The 24,209-nt window shown below is 42.0% G+C and overlaps 2 protein-coding genes across 15 annotated transcripts in view; both read left to right on the forward strand.

The window, feature by feature from the left end:
* Positions 1-7,704, forward strand: part of USP54 (ubiquitin specific peptidase 54) — a 131,240-nt gene extending 123,536 nt beyond the window's left edge. For all 8 annotated transcript variants that reach the window (XM_070364722.1, XM_070364720.1, XM_070364724.1 and 5 more), the window contains 4 exons: positions 165-283; positions 884-1,024; positions 4,531-4,717; positions 6,404-7,704. In XM_070364722.1, the coding sequence (XP_070220823.1) occupies positions 165-283; positions 884-1,024; positions 4,531-4,717; positions 6,404-6,963 (1,007 nt within the window). In that variant the 3' untranslated portion in view covers positions 6,964-7,704. The remainder of the gene's footprint in view (positions 1-164; positions 284-883; positions 1,025-4,530; positions 4,718-6,403) is intronic.
* A 1,887-nt stretch (positions 7,705-9,591) lies between these two features.
* Positions 9,592-24,209, forward strand: part of PPP3CB (protein phosphatase 3 catalytic subunit beta) — a 47,903-nt gene continuing 33,285 nt past the window's right edge. For 3 of the 7 annotated variants that reach the window (XM_070364727.1, XM_070364729.1, XM_070364730.1), the window contains exon 1: positions 9,602-9,759. In XM_070364727.1, coding sequence (XP_070220828.1) covers positions 9,675-9,759 — 85 coding nt within the window. In that variant the 5' untranslated portion in view covers positions 9,602-9,674. Of the gene's footprint in view, positions 9,760-24,209 lie in introns of all 7 variants that reach the window. The other 4 variants (XM_070364731.1, XM_070364732.1, XM_070364733.1 and 1 more) reach the window with 3 other exon arrangements.

Below are 24,209 nucleotides of genomic sequence, written 5' to 3' on the forward strand. Positions count from 1 at the left end.
TTCTGAAACTCCTGTTTCTACATTCTAGGAATCCATCCTCCATTGAATTCAGAGATGAATATTTGTTATTTAATGAAGCAAAAACTCCAGAGTTTTGTGTTGCAGGCTGAGTGCAGACTCTGGGAGAAGAGATGGGTTCAACTTATGTTTGTTTTCCTCCTCAGGCTCTGCAGATGGTGTAGGGAGGAGGTTGCACTCAGCCCCTGGCCTTGGTCTCTCAAAGACCCCAACAGCAGAAATGGAGCACAGTCTCCATGAAGCCAACTCAGTGTCTGCTTCTCAGGTAGCCACCTCAGGTTCTAGAGTTCTGGGCATGGGGTGGTGTGTTGGGAAAGAATTACGGGGAGATATGAGTGGCGGGGTTGGTGATAAGGCAGGGCATAGGAATGTGGGGCTATTAGAAGAGAACATGATCTATGATTGGGCTTCTTTTGAGTGAGAGGAGGTTGCCACATGGCTGCTGCTGCTAAGTTGCTTCAGTCGTGTCCGACTCTGTGCGACCCCACAGACAGCAGCCCACCAGGCTCCTCCGTCCCTGGGATTCTCCAGTCAAGAACACTGGAGTGGGTTGCCATTTCCTTCTCCAATGCATGAAAGTGAAAAGTGAAAGGGAAGTCGCTCAGTCGTGTCCAACTCTTAGCGACCCCATGGACTGCAGCCCACCAGGCTCCTCCGTCCATGGGATTTTCCAGGCAAGAGTACTGGAGTGGGGTGCCATTGCCTTCTCTGGCCACATGGCTACTACCTTTCAAATATATCTAATTCAGATCTCTACTAGTGAGTCCTACTTACCCTATTCTCTCCCATATCCCTCGGGACAGAGTCTGTGGGAAAACCACAAGTCTGATGTTATGTGTCTGCCTGTGTGTCTGTGTGTTTGAAGGCCGCACCTTGCCAAGGCCCCAGCCGGGAATGTGGGGAGGATGATCAGTATGGTGCAGAGAACTTTCGGCGCATCTCACGCAGTCTCAGTGGCACCGTTGTCTCAGAGAGGGAGGAGGTCCCAGTCTCTTCCCACAGTTTTGTAAGTAGAATCAGGGTCTGTCTATTTAGAGCATCTTCTTTCTCTTGCTAGGTAAAAATGTACTGTGGGTGAAGGGGCAAGAGAAATGGAAGGTTGTGATTTGGGGAAAGCCATGTGCACTCAGCAAAAATGAGGACATGGAATCATTATTTTTTTTGGTCACACATTCACTTGGAGCCCAGAAGAACGTTCTTTCCCTGTAGCAGTTCTGGAAGGTGTAATGTAGACTTCCTCAGGATGAGAAGAGTCCCAGAAGCCTTGAGAGGAGTCTCTGAGGAGCCATGACTGCTGACTGGGTCAGAATCCATTGCACTAATTAAAGGAAAAAGAAGAGATGGGATGACGTCTTGTTTTTCCTGTTCTTCCCCATCCTAGAAAATGACCCAGTGGGGTCCAGTGGGCTTTCAAGCTGAAATGAAGCATATGCATTGGCAGCAGAAGGAAAATGATTTAAAGTCCTCATCTTTGGGGCATTTCATATAGAATTAATGCAGTAATCTACAGATGAAAGGGACAGGGATATCCAAGTCAGCAGAGATCAGCAAACTCAAATAGTTTCAGTGGTTGGATTTCTAAAATGTGCCTTTTGAGAATTTCATACACTTGCCTAAGGCAACTTGAGATTTTATTAAAGTATAGGTCAGGATATAAAGCACCAGTAGTACATTGAAGCTTGCTCACCATGTCAGTTTGATAAAAATTTTAAAAAACAGGTCTTAAATATGTGGTATAAAAATAGAAAAGTACAAAAAGGAAAACTAAGTCTCTTCCACCAGTTCTTCAGATCCAGTTTCTTTCCCAGTGACTACCCAAGAGGTAGTCATTTTTTTCCAGTTTATTGTCATAAATTTATAAATAGCTCTGAACAGTTGGCCACTCTTTTTGGGAAAGGTGGTCTTTTCTGCCCAGCATTTGTTCTGATATACCTTTAATGGCAAGTTGTTATTTTCCTAGGAGAGTTGGCTTCCTTTTGGCCTGACTTCTGTATCATTCATTGATTCATTGATTCATTCTTTTAAAGAAATGCTTTCTGAGCTTATCTTCTAGGTATTGTGCCGAAAAATGGTGTTGAGTGAGCTAGATACAGTCCCTGCTCTCTTGACTTTACAGTCTACTGGAGGAGACAGATAAACAATTATAATATAAATATGATAGGATTTGATGCTATGGAAGCAAAATAGAGGGGACATCTAAACCAGGCTTGAGGAATCAGGGAAGTCTTCCTGGAGAATTAAAATGAATGTAGCAGATAAAGGGGACTGAAGCAGATATTAACTGAGTTAGAAAAAGCTTTTTGGTGTGGTATGATTAGAGTCTGGCGAGGGATAAATGGAGAATGTTGACAAGTGAGACTGTTAAGACTATAAACAAGGGTCATCTCATGAACCATAGTAAGGAGTTTGGGAGAATAGAGAGATGTGGACATATTGGAGAGTCAACTAGGAAATTAAAATGTTTGGTGCCTACTTGCCTGGAAATGGGGAAAAGAGAATCAAGGATGATATCTAGGAATTGTGGGTTGATAATGATAATATTTGAGGGAAGAGAAGCAGGAATATATTTGGGTGGAGAGATATGTGCAATTTTGGACGTATTAAGCTTGAGTGGAGATAGATATCTGGTAGGCTTTTGATTCTGAGACATATAAACTTAAAATTGAGATTTGAGAATCATAGCCACTGAAAAGAGGAAGAGAATTGCAAAAAGAGGAAAAAAAAACCCAGGACATATCTCTGAAGAGAATCAGATTTGAGGTTCTTCTTTTGAAAAACCCCAAACGGAGACTTGGTAAGAGGCTATATAGCGATGGAAGGGGACCCAGTGAAGAGGGCTGTCTTTCTTTTGGTGACTGTGTTACATGCAGAGAGGACTGGCATCTGGTCCTTAGTCTACTTGGTAAATGCCTACCATGTGCCAGGCTGTGTTAGGTGCTATGAGCACACACTGCTGAAACAGCACAAAGTATCTTACAATTTCAAAAAAGAAATAAGATACACTGGCATATAGATCATTTTATTTAATATATTATTTATTAAGTGCCTATAATAATCCTCCAGGAGCTGTTCAAGGTTATGGGGACACTGGAGTGAAAAGAAATGTATTCTAGTAGGAGAGAAAAGACATTAAACAAGTAAACTCCAGACAATGTGTGATAAAGAATAAAACAAAGCAAGAGGCTAAGGGTAATAGTGGTTATTCTCAGGGCTGGTTTTGATAGAGTAGTGAGGAAAATCAGCTCTAAGAAAGTAACATGTGATGAGAGACCTCAGTTATATGAAGGTGTAAGCCATGGGAAGAGCATTCCCAGTAACAGAAACACAAAGTGTAAAGGCCCTAAGGTGGAATAAGCTTCGTAGTTTTGAAGAACGTTACGAAGGTTGGAGTGTAAAAGGCACAGGAATGGTAGGAGATAAAGGGAGAAAGATCAGCTTTGCCATATCACATGGAACTTGCAGGCCACACTAAAGGAGGCTGTGGGCTGGAGATAGGAAGACTAAATTGGAGGCTGCTGCAGTGGTCTAGTTGACTTTAAATATAAAACCTGTAGGTAGAAATGACAGTATATGGCATAGGCAACTAATGGAATTGTGGATTAAAAGTGCAAAATCAAGGGGAGTGTCAGTATTTTGAGTCTAGGTGACTTAAGAAAATACAGTACCAGAGGGAGGAGTTGGGAAGAATGTTGGTTCAGTTTTGGACATGTTAGTGTCTCATATATTAAAAGACATATTTCTGAGACTTTGCCACATAAGTGAATGACAAATGAACAAAGTAGGTCATAAGCAACAGTGGGTACAGACTTAACAGGCAGCACCAAAATGGAGACTGGAGTGTAGCAGTAACAGGAGAGATGGAATAGAGAGTTTCTGACTGTACATTTAGGGAGATATTAGTTCCCAATATCTGACTGTATATTTAGGGAAATATTAGTTCCCAATATTTAGAGTGAGTGTAGAATTTTTCCATCTTTTTGGCTTTCTGAATTTCTCTCTCATTTCTTCTCTGTTTTTATTAATTTTTTTAGAGGCTTCTGTAATTTTTTTTTTTTTTTAACCACACCACACGTCTTGCAGGATCTTAGTCCCCTGACCAGGGATTGAACCTTGACAGTGAAAGCTTGCAGTCCTTACCACTGGATAGCCAGGGAATTTCCCTCTTCTCTATTTTTAAATTTCTATCTCATTCTCTAATTTTGATAGTAGCATTAAGGACTTTGCTAAAGACCTTGATTGGGAAAGTGAGGGTTATGAGGAAGACATATTAAGAGAAGAGAACTGTACTTTGGTGTCTTAAGTTCATAGTGGAGGATGTTTCATAGTCAGGACGTTTCCTAGAGGGGCTGATGGGAAGAGTGTCGAGTAGATTGGGTCCATCTCTAGGTTAAGGAATGTTTGTACTCTAGTTCCTTCCATATCCCCCTGCTTCCCTCACTGTGTTTACCCAACCATAGCCTGCTGTGTGTTAATCCTCATCTCTATGTTTTTTTTGTCTTGTCTCATTGTAAGGATTCATCAAGCGTGAGGAAAAAGCCTTTGGAAACCCGGCATCGTTGTTCCAGCTCCTCTTCCCTCCCTGTCATCCATGACCCTCCTGTATTTCTCCTTGGTCCCCAACTCTACCCACCCCAACCACAGTTCCTGTCCCCAGATGTCCTGATGCCCAGCATGGCAGGGGAGCCCCATAGACCCCCAGGTAACTCTCCCCAAATCTAATATTATGTGCTGGAATGTAGTACTTTTCCAGGGACCTGGAAGAATCAAATCGGTGCATCTGTTGGGGAGTGGGGAAGGGGAAGGGGGGTCCTAAGGTGGAGTTGTAAAGGGAAATGAATTATTGCTTTAAAGATCAAGCATTGATCTTGATGAATCATGACTGAATCATTTCTTGGGCAACATGGGGTCTAGACCAGAGCTCCCAGAATCTAACTACTCATGAAAATGAACTGCTTCAGCTGTAATAAGATATGATTTTAACTGACCCAGGGAATTAGTACCCAGTCTTTAGGATCCCCCAAAACAGGAAATATCATCTCTATCGGCTGTTTTTCTCTCCTTTTATCCCAAGTCTCAGTTGAGGGATGGTCTAGGAGGATGAGTAGTGAATGGCAGACTTGGAAAGATCCCATGCACAGAATACCCATGCCACGTATAGAGACCCAGACAATCCTGGGGAAGGTGGGCAGCATCCTTCTGGCTTGCTTTGACGCTCCACAGCAAGATTTGTTCCATTTTTCCCCTCATGGACCAAATCTACAATTTGAGGCAGTGATTCTTAATGAGAAAGGGGAGGTGCCAGTGGCATCTACTGGGTAGAAAGGCCAGGGATGCTGCTAAACATCTAGCAATGCACAGAGAAGTTTCCTTGCACACCCCTACCCTACTCCTAAGACAAAGAATTATCAGCCCCAAATATCAGTAGTGCCAAAGTTGAGAAACTTGTCTATGGGTATAAATCCCCAGGGAAAAGAATCTTCTTAGACCTGAGTAGTACTGTTGATATTTGTGCCCAAATTTTAGGGAGCTTTAGATAAGCAGGGCTTCTGGATAAATGGACTTCTTATTACTCAGTGGAGCTGCCAGGTCACCAGCATCCTTTGAGAGTTACTAGAAGTATCTGATCATTAAGGCAGCATTTATTGCAACTTGTTCTGCACCAAATACTACAGTAAATACATGGGACAAAGAAGGCAGTTCTCTGCTCTTAAAGAGCTCAAAGTTTCAGTAATCAGGTATATATATATATGTGTGTGTGTGTGTGTGTGTATAATACAGCTATTGATGGAATTTAAAAAGTAAAAATGAGAAGTACTGTTTAGAAGTGACATTTGGAAAATTAGTTATTTTGCTTCTTTTAAGTAAAGGGGAATCAATGTATAGAAAAGGCATTCTACATTATGTATGTGGGAGTAGTGCAAACAAAAGCAGAAATCTTGGAGAATGAACACGAATGTAAGCAGATACAGTTCAACTGGAGTGAAAGTACCATGTTAAGAAAAACTGAGTGATGTTTTGGAGTGGTGGCTCTAAGGAGTAAAATTATCACAGAGAACATATATTTGGAATATCAGAGAGCCATTCATGTATGTGTGTTTGTGTCTGTCTGTCTGTCTTTTGGAGGACAGATTATAATGCAGTGAGATAGGAGTATGGCAACATCCAGGAGACTGTTTCATTTGCACAGATTGGCAGTGACTTGATTTTAATGTATATTAAGAATTTTTTTAAATGACATTAAAAGCAAAGCTAGGTTCCTTCTTTCCCTTATTTGTAAGTTTTTAAAGAGGCGGGGAGTTGAAAGGAACAGCCAGGAATGGTCCTCTGGGAAGGATAATGGTTTTATTGAAGATGCTCAATCTTTGGGTTTCTTTTCTCTCCCCAGGAACTTCGAGGAGTGTCCAGCAGTTTCTGGCTATGTGTGACAGGGGTGAAACTTCCGAAGGGGTCAAGTACACAGGAAAGACTTTGAACTACCGGAGTCTCCCCCATCGTTCCAGAACAGATGCCTCCCGGGGAATGTGGTCAGAGGCCAACCAGCATGTTGGGGCCAGATTCCTGACTACTCCAGGGTGCAAGCCTCAGCTAACCCACACTGCCACACTACCAGAAAGACACCAGGGCCTTCAGGTTCCTCATGCTCAGTCCTGGGGGGATCTTTTCCATTCACCCTCCCACCCTCCTGTTGTTCACCCTGTGTCGCCACCATCAAGCAGTCTTTGTGTACCCCTGAGGTCAGCTTGGAATTCAGGTCCTGTTCCAGGGTTTCGAGCCCCTGGTCCTCGAAGAGTAGATATGCCCCCGGATGATGACTGGAGGCAAAGCAGTTATGCCCTGCCATCTAGGCACAGGAGGACAGGGAGAGAGGAGTTTCTGTTTGTCCTAGCAGATGCCCCTAGCAGAGAACAGATCAGGGCTAGAGCCCTGCAGCACAGCAGGTGGTAAGGGTCACCCCTTTCCTCTCCTGGAGCCACAGCTTTCTCTGTTAAACTGTACTGCAGCAGAGTTGGTACCCTGCATCCCTGCCAGGGTTGTGCAAGTCTTATCTCAACACAGAGTTGGCAGTTTCTCCCAGGGGTGCCAGGAACCCCTAAGGAGACCTGGCTCTTTGAGGGAATATTTGAAACTTCAATTTCCATTCACCTAGCAAAAGGAAGCAGCTGCTGTTTAGGGTTTTATTTGATCCACTTTAAAGATGAATCCATGTTACTCTGGACACCAGCCATTCATTAGGATCTTAGGGTCACCATTTTATTCTTGAATACTCTAAGCCCTCATATTCTGTTCCCTGTTATATTACCAACTTCTATGCTTTGTTTTATCCACCTATCCCTATGATCCAACCTTCTGTCTTCTCCATCCCTCATCCTTGGCGGGACATGTAGCCCTGTAGTCTTGGTCCTGACCACATCATTCAGGCTAGCCCACCTGCCCGGACTGTCAGCCTTCCCTCAGCCCCAAACCTTAGGCCTAGAATGTGGGGCTGCCAACATAACATTTACTCTTCAGAACAAATGGGAGTCAGGCACACTAACATACCCTCCTGTCCTCAGCAGCACAGCCATTACTGCCACTTGCTCAGTCGCCGCTGTAAACCCTCAGAGTCAGCTGAACTATTTTAGGGCCAAACATACTGTTTTTGTAAAGTATTTTTCATTAATAAATCTATAAGATAGTTCTATTTAATTCCTTGTCATTTAATTGTCTATTTGATTCCTTTTATATTTTCTTGCTCTTTTGTATTGGGCTGGGGAAGCAAGAAATAGCAATTCCCAGTGGCCTGGGGCTCAGTATATGGCTTTTGACTGAGTGAAAGTGAGGAGCCAAAGAGGAGTTGAAGACTGGTTGAAGGGTATGTATTCAAGGTAGGAGTCAATGAGTCCTAATATGGAGTGACTTTCCTTGTTGTTATTGCTGCTAGTATATTTTCTATCCCTTTCCTGCCAAGAGGCACTCAACACATTACATACTTTCTCCTTCACTCCTCAGGGAGATTTTCTGGGATTCAGACTCCTCTTACAAACTCACTCCTGATCTAGGTACCCGTTGTGCCCTCCCTCTACAAGTTTATCATGTGCCTCTTATCCCTTCCTTGCTCACTTCATATGGCTGCCCCTTCCCTTCCCTCCAGAATTATATGGCACTTCCATGTAAGAAAGATCCAGTTTCACCCCTTCCTCACTCGAAAATTCATCTCCCTCTAAAAAATAGTATGTGAGCTCCCTTAGCAAACATTACCCACTGGGCATTTCTCTTTTTCTTAGATTATTCCAGCTCTCGGGATCATTAAGATTGACAAGTCAAGAGGTAGAGAGATGGTCTTTAAGTCGTTTGGACTGTTGCTTGCCTGAGCACATGTAGAATTGAGCAGGAGGATGGGCAGGCATTTCTCATTCTATCCTACTTGAGTCCTATGCCATCAAGATATATAGATCTGGGACTTCCCTGGCAGTCCCGTGGTTAAGACTCTGCGCTTCCACTGCATAGGGCACAGGTTTGATCTCTGGTTGGGGAACTGAGATCTGACATACCTCTCAGTGCAAAAAAAAAAAAAAAGATATATAGATCTTAGGATATTCTGATCCCTGCTACTGATCCAGTACCTCTCCTGGGGTTCAGTTCAGTCGCTCAGTCGTGTCCGACTCTTTGCGACTCCATGAATCACAGCATGCCAGGCCTCCCTGTCCATCACCAACTCCCGGAGTTCACTCAAACTCATGTCCATCGAGTCGGTGATGCCACCCAGCAATCTCATCTTCTGTCATACTCTTCTTCTAATAATTATCCATTGAACAATCATTTCTTGTCCCAATACTCCCTTCCCCAAGAGTGTACATCTCTTTAAAGTTTCCGTAGAAAACCTGGGCCCACATTCTATCGTAGAGGTATTTCTTATGAGGAACTAATTTCCAATTCCCTATTGCCTTCAAAATCTCTTTTCTCAGTGAATTAAGAGGGAGGCTGTGTCCTTTTCAGGTGAATTTCGTAGACTCTTTGAACATCTCAGTGACAAAACCCTTCCTTTCCTCTTACCTGTTTTGATTCTGAACCCTTGGAGACTAGTCTGCTCTACCTGCATTCTTTGTGCTTTCAGACTCTTGACAATTCCAGGCTCTAAACACAAGGGCCAGATTCTCTCTCAAACTCCATTCTGAACCGTTGCTTCGCTCTAGAACCTACAACGCTTCCTCTAGTTCTTCTGTCAGTTATCAATCGAAGTACCCGGATCTGATAGTCAAATTGTTATACTTTTTTTTTTTCTCTCTATTTGCGGGAGATTCTTAGGTTTGGTCAGGTCTCCCCATCTTTCTAGGGGCTCCATGAAAGCCGGTGTCGTGTTCCCTAGCACTCATTCACCGCAGGAACTAGCTACAGACAAATCATCTCTCCTCACTCTTTTATTTCTGCTTGCCCAGAATTTTAAGCTGATCCCTTGGCATGGTCTTGTTTCTCTCCTAGCTTCAGTAATTTTGCTCAAGTCCCTAGAGCCTGCTCCGCCCCCGCCCCCGCAAGCGCGGTGCATGCCGGTCTTAGCCCCTCTGTAGGGAAAGAGGGTCCGCCATGTTCCCCGGCGGCGCCGCCGCTTGGCTCTGGTAGCCGCCGCCCCCGCCCCCAGCCCCGCCCGGCCCAGCGCGTAGCCGAGCCCCGGGCCCAGCATGGCCGCCCCGGAGCCGGCCCGGGCTGCACCGCCCCCACCCCCGCCCCCGCCGCCCCCTCCCGGGGCTGACCGCGTCGTCAAAGGTGAGAGGTGGACGAAGCCCTGGGGGCCTGGCCTGATGAGATAGCTGTGTGAGGGCGGGCGGGAGACCGTCCCCTCCGGAGCGGGCCCGGAAGGGCGGGCGAGTGAGTGGCTGCCTCACTTGGGGAGTGGCCCCTGGGCGGGCCCCTGCTGGGCTGGGCTGAGTCGGTGGCGGCGGCTCCGAGGTCTCTCGCTTGCCTTCGGGCCGTGGCAGAGGTTTCGTTCTGTAGGTCTCCTAGCTGGAGGGGTGAGGCTACTAGTCGCAGTGAGCCTCTTTCTTTTCCTGCCCGCCGTGTCAAAGCGGCCCAGAGGCCGCGATTAGCTTCCTGCACCGCGACAGCTGCACGCCTGGCTTGCCGGGGCGAACGGAGGGGCTCTGAGACCTTCAGCCACGCGGGGCTGGGCGATGAGCAGTCAGAAATCACCTCGCCTTTGGCCCACGCCTGCTCCCCTGTGACAGCCATCCGCCCTATTCGCGCCTAGTTAATGCCAGCCGCAGGGGTTCGCACTCGGCCCTCAGGTGTCACCCCGCGCGGAAATTGGGGGAACTGTATGGGATTGGACAAGGGTGAAGGGACAAACCAGAATTTGAGGGCCCCGGCTTTAAGTGCATAACAGATGAAAAAAAAGACAGTTTAAAAAAAAAAAAAAAAGAGCTTCGGGGATAGGAAGAAGCATTTACTTAGAACCCGCAACACTGGTCAGAGGGCAAGAGGGGTTAGCCCTCCCGTGCATGCAAACGCCTACAGACTCCCCCTAGAAGAAAAAATTAAATATTTCTCAGCTGGTGCAGAATTTATGATTGTTTAACTACAACAGGTCATCACATTAATTTGAAATAGAGAAATTGAAGGCTAATTTAGAATTGCTTAAAATTTCCATGCTTTCTGGGAGAGCCCATCAACTTCAAACCCTGCTGTGGAGGTGAAGAACATAATTTGAAATGATTTTTCTTTATCATGTAGCTTGGTCAATAAATTGAAATCATTTTAGAATAAAGTTTTCTTTATTGTATCACATTTATTTTTGAAAGATAGATACTTCTTTTATTTGTTTTATTTATTTCATTCAACTTCTCAAACATACTGGCGTAATGTTTAAACACTGTTAGCCCAGTTTTGGAAATCTGACTAGACATGTTTCCATTAAAATATTTAAAAACAAGAAAAACTTTTTGTTTTGTGGTTTTTATCAATTCTAGCCTCCTTTAATGATAATACTAATTTGTATCTAGATTTATGTAGACAATTTTAAAAGCTTAATCGTGTATATATTCGGGCCAGGCATCAGCTGAAAAAACTTTTATGGAATCCTTGTCCCAAGAAGTCTTTTGAAAAAGAGAAAGAAAAAAGATTGGCAGTTCAGACATTCATGCTATCTTGAAGTTTTGTTGGGTTGGGAATAGGAGACATGAGCTGCCTGTTAATTTTCTGACAGTATGCCTGTGCTGTGTTAATTTCCCCTGGCACTTTTCACCCTACTATTAGATGGGACCACCAGTCACATTTCTGAACAGTAAGTTTATGCTGTACTTAGCTTGTGAATCTTCTTGTTTTTTTTGTCATTTATATGGTAATGTTTCCCTTGTACTGCTTTAATACAGTAAAAATAAGATTCCAGACAGGGCATATTCCTTAGGAGTGGGTTGTGAATATAAGACATAGTCATATTTGCAGTTTATTGGTATGAAATAAAAGTCATTTGATTTAGGTAAATGGGAGTTTGTTGATATAGAAAATCATAGTCGAAGTCTTGGATATAAGGTCCCATGTACTTAGTAGTATGTTCTTCAAGACAACTTTCATTTCTTTATGGAATTCGTTAGCTAGTTGGAATGGCAGATACGGATCACATGCTTTAGAGACAGTGTGCAATAGACTGGTTAGTGATGCTCCAGGAGTTTTTGGCTTCCTTGGAAGTTACTGGGAAACTTTCCTTTCATTATAGAAATCTTTTATATTTCATTTTCAAGCTTCTTTCTTGCCTTCCTCAGTAAGTAATTGTAATATAATGTTGCATTTGATGATAACACCAGTTTGCTGAAGCTATATAACCACGGTGCTAATTCAACTTAAGTTTAACTTGTTACAAATCTAGATTTAAGTCTAGTATGTGCTAGTTTTGCACCATTTCATAGTGGTAAGGTTATAGAGACCATTATTGGCATTGAATATAAATAGTATTTTACTCCCTGAAACTTTCCCCTGTTGTTTCAGATTTTATACTCTTACACTTCTAGCCAAGAGGCCTGTGTTTTATGGTCACATAGGTTTTAAAGGGGAATAGGTCTTCTGTGTTTAGTATCAAATGCCTGAATTTCACATCATGTGAAGTTTGAGGTCTTGGAATATGGTAGGTGATCCATGTATAAATTATCTGTTCACTGAAATTATTAGTGGTAATTCCATATCCCTGATGATGGGTGATTAGGTTTCCTGGTTCATTAAGACAGTTCAGTTCTGGGCCTGCTCCAGCTTCTGGCTCTGGTAAATTCATCTGTTTGAAAGTTGGTGGAGCCCAAGTGGTTTAGGTGAGAGAGTATGCCCTCTTAACTATTTTCTGTTAAGCATTTTTCTGTCTTTAGCTAACATAGTAAGTTGGCAATAAGAAAATAGAAACAAACTAGGAAGAACAGTTAATTTTTCCTAGTGCCTTTTTGCCACATCAGCAAAATTGGTGTGTGTAAAATTAAAGCATAAAACCCTGAATTTATTTATATTGTTCTTCCTCCTCCCCCTGAAATTTACTTGACCTGAAATGTCCAGGTACTTACTTTTTTCCCTCAGATACTTTTAAAATGTACTTTTTGCTGTACAGAAGAGGTCCCAGATTTGTAAAACTAGATTTTCCCTTGAAATTAATAAATCTATTACACTTAATGCAAAAATTCACCTTTATTGCTTACATTGCATTGTCTGTTTTGTGTATGTGTTCATTTTAGCACCCACAGTGCTACTCACTTTCTTTTTTATTCAGCATGTTTTATTCCCTAGGTTTTATTATCCTTATCTCTTAAATTATCAGACTTTGAGATTGAACCAAAATGTGTGTGTTGTAAGTTTTTTACCTGTTACGTATCTAATGGGCAGCCTTATGATTCATTTAGGTTCTGTTGCCTGCCGCCCTGCTTAAAAATCAGAGGTTGTTTGGCTAATGTGTTTTCCAGTACCTTAGCTTTAATAGGATTGCTTATTTTCATTACAGATTTTTAGATGACCCACATAGGTCTTGGAGTCACATAGCTTCTTCAAATGTGTGAGTGTGTGTGTGTGTGTGTGTGTGTGCGCGATCGCGTGCGTGCGCTAATTCTAGTTCATTATGTTTGCTTGTTTTTTTGAATGATTTTATTTATTTATGGCTGTGCTGGGTCTTTGTTGCTGTGTTTTCTTTTTTCTAGTTGCAGAGAGCAGGGGCTACCGTTTAGTTGTAGTACGAGAGCTTCTCCTTGTAGTGGCTTCTCTTGTTGCAGAGCATGGACTGTAGGGCGTGTGGGCTTCCGTAATTGTGGCACGTGGGCTCAATAGTTGCGGCTCCCAGGTTCTAGAGCACAGGCTCAATAGTTGTGGTGCATGGGCTTAGTTACTCCGTGGCATGTGGGTGGGATCTTCTCAGAACAGGGCTCGAACAAGTGTCTCCTGCAATGAGAGACAGATTCTTTACCACTGAGTCATAGGGAAGCCCTAGTTCATTCTATTTTAAAGCAACTTGATTTTTAATTTTTTTTTAAACAAAATCTGTTTTATGGACTTAACCTATCTAAAAAAGATAATTCTTGAAAATGATTTTCCTTTTCTTTTTTACCCTAGTCAAACTGTTAAGCATACTAAAATAAATCTTCAGTACCATGTGTCCTAGAGAAAGCAGGGGAACAGAGAATAGTGTGTGTGTATGTGTGCATGCGTGTGTGTGTGTGTATGAGACAGAGAGAGCAGTGAGAAGGAAAGAGAACACTCTGGCAACAAGTCATCTTAGAAGGAAAATGCCAAGGAAGAAATACAGGTGCTCAGTAGTGAGGCAAAAGCTTCAGGTTCCGGTGCTATTGAATGAATTGGCAAGAGTTATGAGGAAAAGTTGGGTGAAAGAATTTTGATTTATTAGATGAGATGTGTTTTAGTGCCAATCCTATGATTTCATTTCAGTATAAAAATGTTTATTTTTACATAGAGATGAAATAAGCTAACACTAATTGACATTTTTATATGGTATGTAAAATTTATTTTTGAAATTCAAAGTAACCAAATAGCAACTACTTATTTAATGCCTGCCATATACCTAAAAATTGTTCGGAAACAGTGTAAAAGGTAAAATACAATCTTGGTCCTTGGGGAAATAGGTTCTCATGAAAAGTTAATAATTTATGTCATAAGGCTGTGTGATTAATAATTGCCAGTTAAGTGGCAGACCCAGCAAGTTGAGTTCAAAGGAGATAGGAATGAATCTAGATTTGATTGGTCTAACAAGGGTTTGTATAGGAAGAAAGAGCTTTGAGGATGGGTAGGATTCAAATAAGCAGAAGATTGGGACCATTTATTTGTGCATCATTTATTGAATACCTCTTTGTACCAGACATTATACTAGGCATTAGGGATATGGAATTGAATTAGATATATTAAGTAAGATAGATTTTTCTTGGAGGCAGTCTAGTGGAGGAGACGCTATTGCAAATAAATAATATAATGAATTAGGTACGAAGTGCTGTTGGAGCTGTATAGAGGGAATTGACTCTTACTTGGAGAGAAAGCTTCACTGAAAGGATTATATTTTGAGGGGAGCCTTACAGGATGAGTAGAATTTCTCCAGATATTAAGGTGGGGCTGAGAAGGAGAAAATATTTTCTAATAGAGAAAACAGCAGTAGAAAGGCATGGAGTTTGAAAAAAGCATGGAGTGTGTGACAGTATTGTGTAAAGTTCTTTGCAAGAAATAGCAGATGAAAAGGTTTTTTTTGCACACCAAGTTGAGGACCTGAAACTTAGGGAGTATAGCCTCTGGATGATTAAGAACACTGGATGATTAAGACTGCCTGGGTTTGAATTAAGACTGCCTAGTTCTGCCTCCGGAGAAGGCAGTGGCACCCCACTCCAGTACTCTTGCCTGGAAAATCCCATGGACGGAGGAGCCTGGTGGGCTGCAGTCCATGGGGTCGCTAAGAGTCGGACACGACTGAGCGACTTCCCTTTCACTTTTCACTTTCATGCATTGGAGAAGGAAATGGCAACCCACTCCAGTGTTCTTGCCTGGAGAATCCCAGGGACGGGGGAGCCTGGTGGGCTGCCGTCTATGGGGTCACACAGAGTCGGACATGACTGAAACGACTTAGCAGCAGCAGCAGCAGCAGTTCTGCCTCAGTCATTTCACTGAGGACAAGATACTGAGTATCCCCAGCCCTCAATTTTCTCATCTGCAAAATACAGTTAATAAAGTTACGGGATTTTTGAAGGATTAACAGAGACAATTCATGAAAATTTGTACCATAGTGCCTGGCCTGACACATTATTGAAAGTTTTAAAGTAGAGGGATGACCCAAATGTTTTGGTTTTTGAAAGGTAACATGATATTGTTGATAAGTGATTACTGATTAAAATGGAAGAGACTAAAATCAGGGTGTCAGAAGGTTAATGGAGTAGTCCAAGTGTAGAATGACCATGGCATGGATGAATTATGAGAAAGAGAAAAACCAAATATGACACAAATCCTGAGTAATATTAGAAAGTAGATATACAGGAGCAATGACTGGATGTGGGAATGAAACAGGTAGAAGAGCAAACTTTTTTAAGAAAACAGTAATGAGACTAATTTTGCTTTAGTGATTGTTTAAATTGAGCAGTTGTAGTTAGAGGCAGAGATTGGAGTGATAGGTAAGAGACAGGGGATGGTTAAGAAGGACTTTGAAAAATAAGTTTCAGACTTTTGTCTCCTTTATTCATTAGTCCTTTTTGGACTAAACAGGAAAGGGTAGAAAAGAAATTAGGGTGGAAACCACCCCAGTATTTTGAGTAGATTTATTTAGCTGTGCTTTGTACAATAAAGGGGGAGGAAAAGTAGAACTTAGATTTTTCTAGTATACAAAGTGATAAGAACTTGAACTAGCATTGCAGCAATGGAGATATTAAAAAAAAGAGAGAGAAAATTTTAAATAGAACTAGAGTCCAGAAAGAGAACAGTGACATCGAAATTTTAAATCTGAGTGACAAAGAATGATGATATCATAACAAAAATAAGCCAGGAAGGAGAAACTAATTTTTGAGGGAAGGGGATCGTGTTCAGAGAACCACCACAAATTAAAAGGAATTCAGGGGATACCTAGAAATTTTGAAGACAGTTCTGTAGTATTTATTGGAGATGGCAATGGCACCCCACTCCAATACTGTTGCCTGGAAAATCCCATGGACGGAGGAGCCTGGTGGGCTGCAGTCCATCTGGTCGCTAAGAGTCAGGCACGACTGAGCGACTTCACTTTCCCTTTTCACTTTCATGCATTGGAGAAGGCAATTGCAACCCACTCCAGTGTTCTTGCCTAGAGAATCCCAGGGACAGAGGAGCCTAGTGGGCTGCCGTCTGTGGGGTCACACAGAATCGGACACGACTGAAACGACTTAGTAGTATTTATTGAACCTTTCCTTAAAGCATGTGGCTAATGCATGCTTCTACCCCTGGCAGCTGGGTGGGTTATACCATTTTTCCTGATCAGGAGATTTTGATGACTCTCAGTCAGAAGAGCATTGTCGCTGTGTTGATATAAGACAAGTGGTACTGGAGTAGCATTCTGAAGACCTCAGTTTCAATCATGACTCTATCCCTTACTAGTTGAAACACCTGGAGAGAGCCATTAACTTGTCTGAACCTGTTATCCTCTCTGTGAAATTGAGATAAAATTGTCCTACCAAACTCATAGGATGTCTCTGAGAATCATAGGATTGTGTATATGAAAGCATTTTGTAAACTGTAAACAAAGCACTAGAAATATATTGTCATTGCTATATAAATTAGTGTACTGCTACTGCTGCTAAGTCACCTCAGTCATGTCCGACTCTGTACGACCCCCATAGACGGCAGCCCACCAGGCTCCCCCGTCCCTGGGATTCTCCAGGCAAGAACACTGGAGTGGGTTGCCATTTCCTTTTCCGATGCAGGAAAGTGAAAAGTGGAAGTGGAGTTGCTCAGTCATGTCCAGCTCTTAGCAACCTCATGGACTGCAGCCTACCAGGCTCCTCCATCCATGGGATTTTCCAGGCAAGAGTACTGGAGTGGGGTGCCATTGCCTTCTCCAAACTTAGTGTAAAGATAAGTAATTTAGAAACTGTAACTCATGTTTCATTAATTCAGTAAATGTTCATTAGTACCTATGTTCTAATCACTAGGTATATGGCGATGAAAGACAGCTTGCTCCCTTTCAAGGAGCTCATAAGCTTGAGGGGGAAGCAAGGTAGTTACAGTGTAGCTGATAGGCACCACGCTGTAGGCGGCATCATATGCTTTGCTATGAAACCACAAAGGAGGGGGCACCATTAACCTAGCCATCTACAGGAACATTTTTCAAGAATTGGAACACTGATATGAAGTTTAAGGACAAAGAAAAATTAGACAAAATGTGGAAATAGTGTACCCATAAATAATAGGGAATGCAGTGTACAGAGGTTTTTTTGATGTTATTTTAAAAATGAAAATAACATCTGGAGTATAGTATGTGACTGGAATATGAGTAGTGGCAAAAGATGAGGGTTGGAAATATAGGCAAGGGTCAGATTAGAAGGGATTTTGTATGACATGTTAAAGTACAGAATTTGGATTTTACGTGATGCATCCAGTTTTGCAACAGGTGGATGTTGAGATCTGAATTTTAAAAAGAGTATTCTGAGTTACTGTGAAACCTGGGCAAAATTGAAAAGATTTTTGTAATTTTGGGGGAAAAAAGTCCTTATTCAGTGTCTTGGGACCAAAGGGATGAAACCAGGTAAGAGAATTATCTAGGACCTGTTTATTGGCTGTGTTAGGGTGAGGAAGAAAAAGACTTTTAGGATAATTTCCAGATAAATAACTATATTGGTTCAGAGGGAAAGTTCATGCATTAAGTTTTGGCTGTGTTAAGTTTAATATACTTATGGAACATCCAAGTGGAGATATTTAATAGTTTAATAGGGATTTCGAGTTTAGTGGCACAGTCTGGACTGAGTAATCTATTTGGGAGTCCACAAAATATAGATTTTGGTTGAAGCCATAGTTATGAATGAGAGGAGTATAATATGAGGACCAAGGACAGAATCCTCAGCCACACTGTCATAGGATTAGGAAAAGGACTAGAAGTTCATGAGATAGGCTAATCAGGTATGACCAGAGAATTATGGGAAAAACCAGGTGAGTGATTTCAAGAACCCAAGAGAAAGAGAGAGTTATAAGGTGAAGGAATAGAGCAGAAGCCAGATAAATGTGGGATTGAGGAAAGAAGACAAAAAGTGAAAAAATGACGGTATCCACTGTAGATTACTCTTTCAAGAAGCTTAGTTGTAAAATATACGATATATATGGCAGAAACAGGGATGAGGAGTAAGGGAAAATTACTTTTGGGGTTGTTTTTAAGATCATAGAGAATTGCGTACAGTCTTCCCTTGGTATCTGTGGGGATTTGATTCCAGGATACCCATCCCTCTTCCAAAATCAGTGGATGCTCAAATCCCTTCTATAAAATGGTGTAATATTTGGATATAGCCTATCTGTATCCTCTCATTTACTTTAAATCATTTCTAAATTACTTATAATACCTAGTACAATGTAAATAATATGTAAATAGTTGCTGCTCCTGCTGCTGCTGCTAAGTCGCTTCAGTCGTGTCCGACTCTGTGTGACGCCATAGATGGCAGCCCACCAGGCTCCCCCGTCCCTGGGATTCTCCAGGCAAGAACACTGGAGTGGGTTGCCATTTCCTTCTCCGATGCGTGAAAGTGAAAAGTGAAAGTGAAGTTGCTCAGTCGAGTCCGACTCTTAGCGACCCCATGGACTGCAGCCCACCAGGCTCCTCCGTCTATGGGATTTTCCAGGAAAGAGTACTGGAGTGGGGTGCCATTGCCTTCTCCGAAGTAGTGCTAGAGAGGCAAATTCAATATTCTGTTTTTGAAATTTTATTTTTAAAATATTTTCTATCTGTGGTTGGTTGAATCCTCACATGCCAACCTGTCATTTTGGAGGGCTGACTGTATGTTTATCTCCTCAAAGGGAAGACCCTATGGAGAGTTGGAGGCAGGAAACACAGAATAAGGGCATGGGTGGGTGGGAAGGGTGACTGAAGTGAAGATGTTGGGGGTGGGTGGGATTCAAAGCACAGTAGAATGTTTAGTATTGGGTGGGAGGAATCCTCTTTCTTGAGATAGGAAGAAATGTAAAGATGGATACTGGTATAAATGTAGATGGAGAGGAGCAGAAAGATGACATTTGGTCTGAAGGTCTCAATTTTCTCCAAAAAAGATGCAAAGTTGATTACTGAGTAAGAGAGAAATTAAGTTTAGGATTCAAAGAAGAGGTGACCATTTGAAATCTCCACTGAGGAGAATGGGAGAGAGCACAGACAAGGATGTTTAATTGGATTGCTGGCAAGTGCCAATGACCAACAAAGTTGGAGACCATTAATTTGTATAAGCACTGAACTATTTTGATGATTTTTTACTTAATGTCCAACTTTAGAAACTAGCTCATTCAAGAATTGGAGTTTTATAAGTAGAAGTAGAAAAGAACAAAACAATTCAGGATGTTGTTTAAAAAGTGGGTGGTTGATGGGATAGCTTCAAAATTACAGGAAGCAAAGGTTTCCAGAAGTAGTTGATTAGGGGACATGTCCAGGTTCTTCATATAATTGGAGAACAAATAGAGAAAAGGGAGTGAGTCTGAAAGCATTAGAAATTTTGGTCATGGAGTAAGAGATTGGAGTTCAGGATTTCAGAGGTGGAGCAAAAATTATGGGCAAGGCTGAGAAAGTTTAAGTGGAGTGGAGCTCAGAACCTCTCATTTCTTGGGTTTACATAGGCCATCTTCAGGGACATTGATGATGGTGGTGCTTAGAGAGGAGAAAGCTTTTGAACTAGGAACCGGAGTTTCATGTGAGAGTTGACCAGAAGTATAGTAGATGGCTGCTAAGTCACTTCAGTCGTGACCGACTCTGTGCAATCCCATAAACGGCAGCCCAGTAGGCTCCCCCGTCCCTGGGATTCTCCAGGCAAGAACACTGGAGTGGGTTGCCATTTCCTTCTCCAGTGCATGAAAGTGAAAAATGAAAGGGAAGTGGCTCAGTCGTGTGCGACTCTTAGCGACCCCATGGACTGCAGCCTACCAGGCTCCTCCGTCCATGGGATTTTCCAGGCAAGAATACTGGAGTGGGGTGCCATTACCTTCTCCGTAGATGGCTAGGACAAGAATAAACTAGCCAGAAGACATGAACCTCAAAGGAGGCAGCATTTTCTTCTTCACAGGAGTGATGATGTTAGATGTGGAAATGGAGAGCTAAAAGACTGTAGCCTTTTCTGCTCAGAGTGGTGGGAATTCTGGAGGCTGAATTAAGAGGATTGGGAGGGAGGGGAACAGCCTGAGGATGTTCTTGTTCAGTCGCTGAGTCCTGTCTGACTCTGCGACCCCATGAACAGCCACATGCCAGGCTTCCCTGTCCTTCACTGTCTCCCGGAGTTTGCTCTTACTCATGATGTGAATAAAAGAAATACAGAGAAAAAATTCAAGAAGAACTTATTTTGGACAGTTGCGAGTAATGGCAGTGATGAAAAGCACAGACATCTGAATGCTACTTTGGAGTAGAGTTTTCAGGTGGCACAGGCTGTGCCCCACATTTTTTTGGAGGCCTCACTGGGCTGATAGTTTGGAGTCTTTGCTTAGGGTTGGGCAACAGGGGAAAGCTCCTCTGTTTATTGGCCATTCACATTGTATGTACATACATTTATGTGCTGGTTTTTCCCTGTCTAAAACTTAGAAGAGTTGGAACACAGGAATAGTTGGCTAAAGACAAATTAGAAATGTAAAAAAACAATTAAAAACCTAAAATTAGATGGAAATGCTTTAAAAGTACCTTAGGAGTTGCAAAATGGTAGTAGAGAATATTAATTTCTCAATTAATAGCAAATTCAACCCTCTATTGACCACCAGTGTCAGTAATTAATTTCCTATCAGGCCAGATTCTATTTGGTCAGTTTTCTTTTAGTTATATCACCTGCTATGGCTCCTTTTCCACCTGCCAAAGAGCACAGTGCCTTTTTGCCTCTTATTTTCTTATTTACTGATACATTAAAACATTTTTCCAAAACGGTCTACTCTCCCGTTTCAGTGTTGTGTTTAGTTTTCATCTGCTTTTACCAATGGTGACATTTCTTCACCCCTCTACCTGCCCATTCCTTAAAAGGTATTGCAGCTGTTGTTGAGATTTAAAAGTATGCCTTGAATTGAAAAAGAAATGGAAAACACAGGTCTGGGGGCAGTGTATACTTGTTTCCCCCAAATGAGTAAGACATTCTGACTCTTGGTTCAGGAGGAGCAGTAGCTCGGTGTGACTTGCAGTGGGGCATCACAGTGTGCGTGAGAACATGCAGTGCCACAGGTGGCTGGCTGATGCAGGGGAGGGCCTCCCACTTAGGTTTTTAGGAAGTTCTGTATTTTGAACAAAGTTCAGCTATTAGTGGAATTATGTTGTTGATTATTAGGAATTATGTTCTGCATAATCTGGAATGCAGCATCTTAAACAGTATCTCTTTTCCTGAGTAGAGGAAAAATTCTCTTGGCCTGATGAGAAAAATATCCCAGTTTGATCTCAGAAATTTTTATTTAAGAGATATTTAAACTTTATATTTTCATAATGTCCCAAAAGTAACTTTTGATTTATTTAGCAATTGTTAATTTCTGTAGTTTTTAAACAGTTGATTTACTGATAGTGGCAAATTAGGTTATAGCATACAGTATGCTGCTGCTGCTGCTAAGTCACTTCAGTCGTGTCCGACTCTGTGCGACCCTATGGACGGCAGCCCACCAGGCTCTGCCGTCCCTGGGATTCTCCAGGCAAGAACACTGGAGTGGGTTGCCATTTCCTTCTCCAATGCATGAAAGTGAAAAGTGAAAGTGAAGTCCCTCAGTCGTGTCTGACTCCTAGCGACCCCATGGACCGCAGCCCACCAGGCTCCTGTGTCCATGGGATTTTCCAGGCAAGAGTACTGGAGTAGGTTGCCCTTGCCTTCTCCGATAGCATATAGTATAATAGTCTGTTTAATCTTTGGTTGAAGAAAAACATACATTAATAAAGGTTTTTATGTTTTTAGAATCTGACATAGCTATATTTGAGCGGCCCCATGGACTGTAGCCCACCAGGCTCCTCTATCCATGGGGATTCTCCAGGCAAGACATAACTGGAATGGGTTGTCAGGCACTCCTCCAGGGGATCTTTGCAACCCAGGGATCGAACCCGGGTCTCCCGCATTGCAGGTGGATTCTTTACCATCTGAGCCACCAGGGAAGCCCTATTTGGGGTACTTTAATGCCTTGTTCTAGATGCAGTAAAATAATGGGAATAAATGTGTTCTCAAGAAGGGGGCGGGAAAAGCAAGTTTTGTTTTACTATCAAAAAAACATAAAAGCTAGAGAGATTGATGATTTCAAAGTCTTTTAGAAATGGTTTATATTCCTCTGCTTTAGTTCTTATTTCACTTCTAAGAACTGAGCTCTTCCTAAATCATTTTTCTGCTATGAGAATATGGTTATTTATTATTCTTTCTTAGGTAATTGATAAAATTCTAACCCAGTCCCCTGTTTTAGTTACTTTAAGTTGAACTGTGAAGAAGCAGTCCATCCTATACTTTGCCAGTCTTCTGTATAATAATTGATAATCACAGTGATGGTCAGGAAGATACTGTGTAGTCTATGCCCATACACAAAGTGAGTTTTTTCTTTAAAAATTTATTTCAGAAAAGAGAGAAATACATTTGGGTCTATATGTAGACTACATTCTTACTATAAATTTCTTTCTTTTTTTTTTGAAAAACAAAGTACTATTTGGTAAAAAGCCTAAAACTGCTTCAACCCAAGCTGATTTTGAATGCATAAAGAGGTCATTTGTTGGATTCAGTTAAAAAGGAATAAAAAATTTTAACAGATATATAATAACTTTTCCTAGGCACATGACCTTAAGGTAGATGCCATTGAAAATGGACTTTCATGTTCTCTATTCCACTTAACAGATTTCAATTTAAAACAATACAGTTGGTAAATACTTGCGGAAATCATAAATATATGCTACAGGAGTAAAAAGGCCAACTATTTCAGTAGTTAGACAAGTGGAAATTGTGTTTTAGGATAAATTTGCAGCAATAGCATTGAACATGTATTTAAAAAGTGCTGTATCTTAAGCAACTTAAATGGAAGGGAGGATGATTTGCTTATAAAAGTGTTTTAGATGACGAAAAATGAATCCAGTGGCAAGGAATGCACTGCTGTCAAAAATGTGTGTAAAGATTTTGAATGAAACTGTTATGTGAAAAATGAAGGTGAGAGAAAAAGCAGTATTTTATTAATATTATTTTAAGTATATATATGCATCTAGATTAATTTAAATCTGTAAGTAAACGTTTGGCTGTTTTAATCTATATTTCTAGAAATTTCTGGGCTTCCCTGGTAGTTCAGCTGATAAAGAATCCTCCTGCAATGCAGGAGACCCTGATTTGATTTCCTGGGTCAGAAAGTTCCCCTGGAGAAGGGATAGGCTACTCTCTCCCATATTCATGGGCTTCCCTGGTGGCTCAGACCATAAAGAATCCGCCTGCAGTGTAGAAGATCTGGATTCAATACCTGGGCTGAGAAGATCCGCTGGAGGAGGCATGGCAGCCCACTCCAGAATGCTTGCCTGGAGAAACCCCATGGACAGAGGAACCTGGCAGGCTATGGTGCATGGGGTCGCAGAGTCGGACACAACTGAGCAACTAAACACAGCACAGAAATTTCTGCTCAAGTTGGCCAGCAGGCATTGTTTTATATATTTTTATTGGGAAGTTGGTCAGTCACCTTATATTTGGGATTTCTATTTATGCTTGTATGATATATTTATTATACTTCATTTAAGATGAAGAGTGTGTAATATGTTTTGAGAGTTTTATCAAAAAATGTTTTAGTTAGCTTTAGTTAAAGCTAGGGAGAAGGCAATGGCACCCCACTCCAGTACTCTTGCATGGAAAACCCCATGGATGGAGGAGCCTGGTGGGCTGCCTGGTGGGCTGCAGTCCATGGGGTCGCTAAGAGTTGGACACGACTGAGTGACTTCACTTTCAGTTTTTCACTTTCATGCGTTGGAGAAGGAAATGGCAACCCACTCCAGTGTTCTTGCCTGGAGAATCCCAGGGGCAGGAGGCCTGGTGGGCTGATGTCTATCCGGGTCACACAGAGTCAGACACGACTGAAGTGACTTAGCAGCAGCAGCAGTTAAA

Source organism: Bos mutus, chromosome 28, assembly GCF_027580195.1.
Source record: "Bos mutus isolate GX-2022 chromosome 28, NWIPB_WYAK_1.1, whole genome shotgun sequence".
In the NCBI taxonomy this organism is placed as follows: domain Eukaryota; kingdom Metazoa; phylum Chordata; class Mammalia; order Artiodactyla; family Bovidae; genus Bos; species Bos mutus.